The 6828-nt window shown below is 40.5% G+C and overlaps 2 protein-coding genes across 2 annotated transcripts; one reads left to right on the top strand and one right to left on the bottom strand.

Annotated features, from left to right (window-relative positions):
- The first annotated feature begins 656 nt into the window (after positions 1 to 656).
- Positions 657 to 2228, top strand: LOC126617351 (selT-like protein). Its single transcript, XM_050285399.1, has 4 exons — positions 657 to 913; positions 1024 to 1097; positions 1391 to 1709; positions 1871 to 2228. Exons 1-4 carry the CDS (start codon positions 725 to 727, stop codon positions 1979 to 1981), a joined length of 693 nt encoding a protein of 230 aa, XP_050141356.1. The 5' UTR covers positions 657 to 724; the 3' UTR covers positions 1982 to 2228.
- Positions 2229 to 2636: 408 nt separating this feature from the next.
- On the bottom strand, positions 2637 to 6442 carry LOC126617349 (internal alternative NAD(P)H-ubiquinone oxidoreductase A2, mitochondrial-like). Its single transcript, XM_050285397.1, has 8 exons — positions 5702 to 6442; positions 5094 to 5307; positions 4838 to 4998; positions 4623 to 4688; positions 4222 to 4385; positions 3697 to 3811; positions 3296 to 3475; positions 2637 to 3212 (listed from the first exon to the last, which is right to left on the bottom strand). The coding sequence occupies exons 1-8, from the start codon at positions 6176 to 6178 to the stop codon at positions 3060 to 3062; spliced, it is 1530 nt and encodes a 509-aa protein (XP_050141354.1). The 5' UTR covers positions 6179 to 6442; the 3' UTR covers positions 2637 to 3059.
- Positions 6443 to 6828: the final 386 nt, after the last annotated feature.

Genomic DNA, 6828 nt, shown 5'->3' with positions numbered 1-6828 from the left:
TTTGCTATCAATGGATGTCATACTCTTCGTCCTCCTTTCTTTTTATTTATTTATTTTTCTTCAGTTTATAGGTTTAGGGTTAAATTCTCTATTATATCAAATCAAATGTAACTTGTAAAGGTTTAATTTCGGTGTATTTGTAAACTTGTTTGGGTATCCAAACCAATGTTTTTTTTATTTGTTAGGCAAGCGATTTTGTTTAAGGAATGAATACTCATAACCAACTGAACTTCAAGCTTCTTACATATCAAAATTCCTTCATAAAATTTCTATATAATTCTCCAACGAAAGCGATTGTCTAGTAAGACACTTGTAACTCAAGTAGGTAAAGAGTGTTTACCTTTAGGAAGGTAATTTTCACTCTTTTTAGCTTCATGCGCCTCTCTTTATTTGATCATCGGATTGAATAAATCAAACGAAATCAACGGACTGAATTAAACAGGAATGTGCAAAGTTACAAACGGTGTGTGTTTATTATTTTTCTACCTTTAAATCATTATCTCCCCCACTATTGTTCATATTCGTATAAAATGAGAAAAATGACCATCGATGTGCTAGTTATGGGCCAGAAGCCCAAATTTATTTGGGTTACATGGATGGAACTATGCCCAAAGTATCGTTGAGGTCCAAACAATATTATCTGCTACCTGCCGGTCGAGTCAAAACAACCATTTTCGTCTCCAACACACTCTCTCTCTCTCTACTGTCTCTGTAGACTGCATCAATGGATCGAGCACAGCTTGTTCTGCTAGGGCTTCCGCTCTTCCTCTTCTGCACGGACCTCCTAAACCTCTTCACTCCGCCCCCTCCTCCGCCCCACAAGCCTCCCCACCACCACCATCCCCACCTCCAACACCAACACCAACACCAACCTCCTCCAGTCGCCAAAGAAACCCTAGAGTTTCCCTCACAGGTATTTCAATTTGAATTCCTCTTAAATTCCCAATCTTTGTTGCAATTGATTGCATATTTATATCGTATTCTAATTCCCGTCTGTAATTCTTTTGTTTGATCGGATTTCAGAAACCAAGCGCTTTCGGTGCCATCGGCGTCGGCAGCACGGTCAAGATTAGCTTCTGCACTTCTTGCTCTTACAAGTAATTCTCTTGTTTCTTTTGTGATTTCTTGAATTGGGGTTTTAATTTTATGTCGAATTATGATGTGGGATAATAGAAGATCAACTTGAACAGCTATTCATTTGAAATTGAATTGGTTATTCGGATCCTGGGGTTTATCAGTTAACCCTGTAAAATGCTCTTGATTTATCTTTTAGCTCCGAATTAGTGCTCCGAGAAATATGTGGTTTTCTACTTGTTTTGCTCTGAACATGTTAGATTGGATCATCGGGGTTGGGCTATATTTACTTATCGAAAGAATTTGCATTTGGTAGGGGGAATGCGGTAACAATGACGAAGATGTTGGAGGCTTCTTTTCCTGGAATCCATGTTGAACTTTCGAACTATCCCCCGCCCCTTCCAAAGCGTTTGGTCAGCAAGCTGGTTCCGGTTGCTCAAGTTGGAGTTTTTGGGATTATAATGGCGGGCGAGCAGATATTTCCTATGTTGGGGATTACGACACCTCCTGCTTGGTATTATTCTCTTCGTGCAAATAGATTTGGTACCATTGCATCCACTTGGCTTCTTGGCAATGCATTGCAGTCCTTCCTCCAAGGCACTGGTGCTTTCGAAGTTTACCTCAACGATGAATTGGTGCGCAGACCCCTTTTTCTTCTTGCGGGGAGCTAGATTATCATTTCCCATTCGTTTAATTCCTTTTGGTGAAAACAGCTTTTGGCCTTTTCAATAATAACGCTTGTCTTTGATTGATGCATACGCGTGAGTTCTAGCTTCTGTTCTTTTGTATGTTGCAGGTTTTCTCTAAGCTGAAGGAGGGAAGATTTCCGGGAGAGATTGAACTAAGAGATGCCATTGCGAGTAAGTTGGGTAGTTCAAGAATCACAGACTCGGCTTTATGGTCCTAGTCTAGTAGCTGGGTTTGTAAAGTCCAAATGCTTGCGGTTGGAGTTTCAAGCTTGCATACTGGCTCGCATACGTGCTTAGTAGGTTCAAAGGCTTCGAGCTAGGAGTTGTAATGAATTGTTTCCCATCACTGTTATACAAAGTTATGAACGATAACCTGGGCCTGCTTGCGTCCTGAGACGGTCATTGATTCGGTTTAAAATCGATTTCAACTCTATTAAGCCTGTTAATATAGTTTCATTCGGAATATTCCGTATCTACTCAAAATACGTATTCTTCCTGGTTTGCACGTATTAGTATGGTTTTGGGGTACTTGATCGTGTACTCGCTCGCTCTAAGTTCTGCTCTGCATACTGGAACTGCCTCGAATGAAATGGAACTTGAACGTGCATTTCAATTTTCTTGAGTTTATGGAGGTGTTTTGGATACGTAATGCATGTGTTTTATTTTGTTCAAAACTTCTAACTCAAGGGAGATGACGGTTTACGTTTCATATCAAGAAATAGCCGAACACGATGGTTGTATTGCCAACAGAATTGCAATGTAAACAAAGATTCAGTAGTGTCTCGAGTTGTAACTGTACGTACTTGTAAAGAACTTAAACTGACACCGCGGGACGATAATGCACGATAATACGATGTGATGACAACGCTGCACTTCAAGAATGATATCCGAAAGGAAACCAAATCACATTAGTATTCATATAAACAGTCACAATATGACCTATAAAATCTGAACGGCAAGAACATCTTGTGTAACCCCGTAGTTCGAAAGCCATATGTTCTTAGAAATGAACGTAAGTAGAGTGAATAAGAGCACCACGTCATATGACACAAAACATGGCAATCGTTATCATATCTACGTCATCTCTTAGTACTTTATTTTATTTGTTTATTTTACCGCGGGAGTGGTTCAATCGCCACCGCCACCATCAACCGTCCATTGAATCTAATCGTTAACCATCACAGCACTCACCGCCGCCACATCATCATTGCCACCGCAGCTTGGTCTCGCCTCAGCCGCCAGCATCACCTAGTAGCAGTATTCATGCTACTAAGTTTCTTCGTTTCCTTGTCAAATCTAGATTCTGCTTATATCGCGCCCAAACACGAATGTTGTAAGCCAATTGATCGCCACATAGAATCTGTTCCTCCAGCTTATGACTCGGGTTAAATATGCCGAGCGCCAAACAAACCAACTGAAGAACCCAGCCATAGATACGCCTTTTCCCGCCTGCAAATATGTGCGTTACATAAGGTCAGTTATCTTTAGCTTAAAGCGCGAGAGCAGAGGCTTCGAAGTAGCTTGAAATTCACCTTGCTCTGTCTGAGGTCCACAAGAGCCTTGTATCTCCCCAGAGTCGCCATGCTTCCTAAATGCTTGTACACAAATGGTTCCTCGTATTTATACTCTCTTGCGGCGTTGGCACGTCCTCCACCAGCTTTGCCAATTTTGTTCAGTAAATTGGCCAAATACTTTCCTTGCCTCTCTGCAACCTTCATATATTTTAAACAGAGATGCATAAAGATCATTTCAGTTGCCCTTTAACAGCAGACCATAAAATCTCGAATAACTTTTAAAAAGAAAATACTTTCATTGAATTTGCCGGTTGGCTAGACCTTCATAGTATAATCCTACCATCACACAAAGTTTATGGACTTTTGCACACATGGGAGATGGGATTCTACGAGAATAGATAATTCGAACAAATCCTAACCTGGGCCAAGGCAGGAAGAGTTGGTTTTCCGGTACTTTCAACAAAACCGCTACAGTCTCCAATTGAATACACATCCTGCACGTCAGGAACACGCAGCCACTCGTCAACACCAATCCTGCAATTAGAGAAACGGTTCATAAAAAATTATGCTAACAGGATATGTCATTCTAAAGCATACTAAACAATTTGGGTAGTGAAATAGGGAGCAAGAATGGGAACACATGGACCAAATCATACCGAAACCTTATGATATGAAAAGAAATATGACATTCAAAACAATTAAAGACAGATGGTATTGAAATGAAAGATTTGTGTTGTAGAGGAGGAAATGGAACAATATAAACTGAATTTGGGGCGAAAAGTGAAGTAAAAAGTTCACCACAAGGTACCGAAATTTATGAAAACTCATGAGGTTCTAAGATGAAGATCAGAACAATACTATACCATAAGCTTAGATTTGTTAGAAACTCCAGTAGTTGAAAGGAGGAACAAACTCATTTCATTAGAAACAAATTAAAGTATTACCTTCCACCAGGAGACTTTGTAAGCGGCAATGAGTTCACCAAAGGTGATGGACCAACACCGGTAGACCATACCAAAAGACCATAAGGAACCTCTGTGCCATCATTAAGAATTATTTTCTTATCCTTGACATCCTTAACGATCCCACGGACAAGACGAACTCCTGACTGAGAGAAACAATCAAATGTGCAATGAACACACCCAGGGATTAGTGGGAAAACTGTAGCAATCAACAACTGTAGTTTGTGGGAGATAATCTCTGCGAACCAGTCTTAGTTCTTTAATACAACAGGTGGTGTAAGGATTTGAAGTTCCCATTATGTGCATAAGAGCGATTCTCAGAGATGATCTCATTTGACTAATAACAGGGCAATAGGTTCTGTTATGAGTAAAATATCTCTTACCTTCGTCAGTTGTTTCGTAGCATAGTGCCTCAGCCGATCATCAAATGATGATAATATCTCATTTGCCTATGAAGACAAGAATGTTACTAAGTCTCCATATAGAAATCTACTTACTCAGTTGCATGGACTACATTTTTATCTAATAATTCTGCAAAAGAGAAGACATTAAGGAGTATTCAACATGGTTGAATCTCGAGGCGAGGTAATGAACAAACCTCAATTAAGGTAACATGAATATAATTTTTCACATGAGCATATCGTTCCTGAACATCTCTCTGAATAAAGTCACTAAGTTCACCGCTGAACTCAACTCCCGTGGGACCACCTCCGACAACAACACAGTGTAGGAGTCTGCTTTTCTCTTCCTCTGAAACACCTGCCTCCAAACCAAAATCAAACGAAATACACAATGAGATCTCATATCATGTGATTGTCGCTCTCTAGTAATTAAATCCAACTGCAGCAGTATACCAGGCACATCCGACAACATCAAGTTTAGAAGCAGCTTCCTACGGATTTCCTGGGCATGAGAGACTTCACGAAGAAAAATTGCATGTTCATGTACACCTTGTATGCCAAAAGTGGTTGGCATTGCTCCCAAAGCAATTACCAATTTGTCATACGCAATTTCAAACTTCCATGGCTTCAAGGGTTCAGCTCCATCAGTTACCGTCTCGCATTTCACCTTCATTTCCCAAACCAGCATTTTTGCAAGTAAGGCAATCTTAAAATCCAAATATTCTCCAACATTTTGTATATTCTCTCCACCCAAAAAAAAAAAAAAAAACTCAAATCTTTGTAGCACTTGAATCAAATAATGAGTTAAAATTAAGCCACTTTCAGCTGAAAAATCATATTTTTTATCAAAGATTAACAACACAGAAGCTAATTATTTGATCCACATTTTTCATTACAGTGTACAGAAAAGCAAAAGTTCAATTAAGTAATGATTACCCATTGCAAACTTAACCCAAAAGTTTCAAAATTTTACCAAGAAAGTCACTAATCCCGTAAATCTAAAGCTACCCAATTCACTATTTACTATTCAAGAACAAAAAACTAGGAACAAATTGACGTACCACATGCTTATCAGGATCGAGGCCGATACAATTGGAGAGGAAGAAATACGACCCGGTTTCTCTCGAAATAGCGGGTTGGATCCTCGCAATGGGCTCGGCTACGGACCGGAACTCCAGAGTTCCGACGCAGGTGGACGCCAGCAGCGGCGTGAACACCATGTGGTTCCTCGGCGACACGCAGACGATGTCGTATTGCTCGGTGTCCAATCCTTTCATAAGCCGGCACCCCGCCCAGCCCGAACCCAGGACCACCACCCTCGGCTTGTCGCCGGGCATCGTGGGGCCCAGACCCGAGTAAAAGGTCGGCGGTTGAGGGGTCGGAGTCGGAGCCGGAGTCTCATGGATCGGACTCGGTCGAGCCGGCTCAGAGCTGAAGCGGGAGAGCAGAGTGTAGGAAAACGGGTCGGAAATTCTGGGTCGGGCCGATGATCTGGCGGTGGTGGCTGAGACTTGGATGAGGCTCCTGAACCAAGACATGGCGTTCGGATGGGTTACGACGTCGTTTAGTGGAAGTTAAGAGTAGAAAGTGGCTCTGCAGCACATATACGTGAGCTTGACGAAGGTGGAGAAAGTTCCAATAATTTGGTGTCGTTTTCTGCGGTTGTGATGAATCTGTGGCAGGTCGTTTTACGAACTTGACACGTCAACAGTGGCCTTCGTTCTCGTGGCAGTTACATTCATGTTACAGTTGGCTTGGCTGAAACGTTCGGACAAGCTGTAATTCTATCCGTACCGTTTGTAGCGTTTCCTTGGTAAATCCGTAAAGACTTGGAGAACAACCAAGTTCAAGAGAAATTTTTTGGCATATCAAAAACACCGCCTAGTACACGTGTCATTAAATAACAACCAATTATTTTACGATTTGATTTATCGGAGAGTGTTTTTGATACATTAAGTTCATCTTTAAATGATATGCTAAATTTAAACATAAAATTTAAATTTAACAGCTTATGTGGCACTTTATATGTCAAATTTTAAACATAAAATAGAAATTCATATTTATTTTCTTTTTATTGGTAATGAAAGAAAATGAACTGAAAGGTATACAAATATTTAAACATTGCATCGGTAATGAACAATAAAAAGGCAATGCTTTAAACAAATAAAAAATTAATAGAAAGCATTTA

The sequence above is a fragment of the Malus sylvestris genome, chromosome 3, assembly GCF_916048215.2.
Source record: "Malus sylvestris chromosome 3, drMalSylv7.2, whole genome shotgun sequence".
In the NCBI taxonomy this organism is placed as follows: Eukaryota; Viridiplantae; Streptophyta; class Magnoliopsida; order Rosales; family Rosaceae; genus Malus; species Malus sylvestris.
Note: the sequence above shows the minus strand (reverse complement) of the source record. Positions and strands in the feature narration are given on the sequence as shown.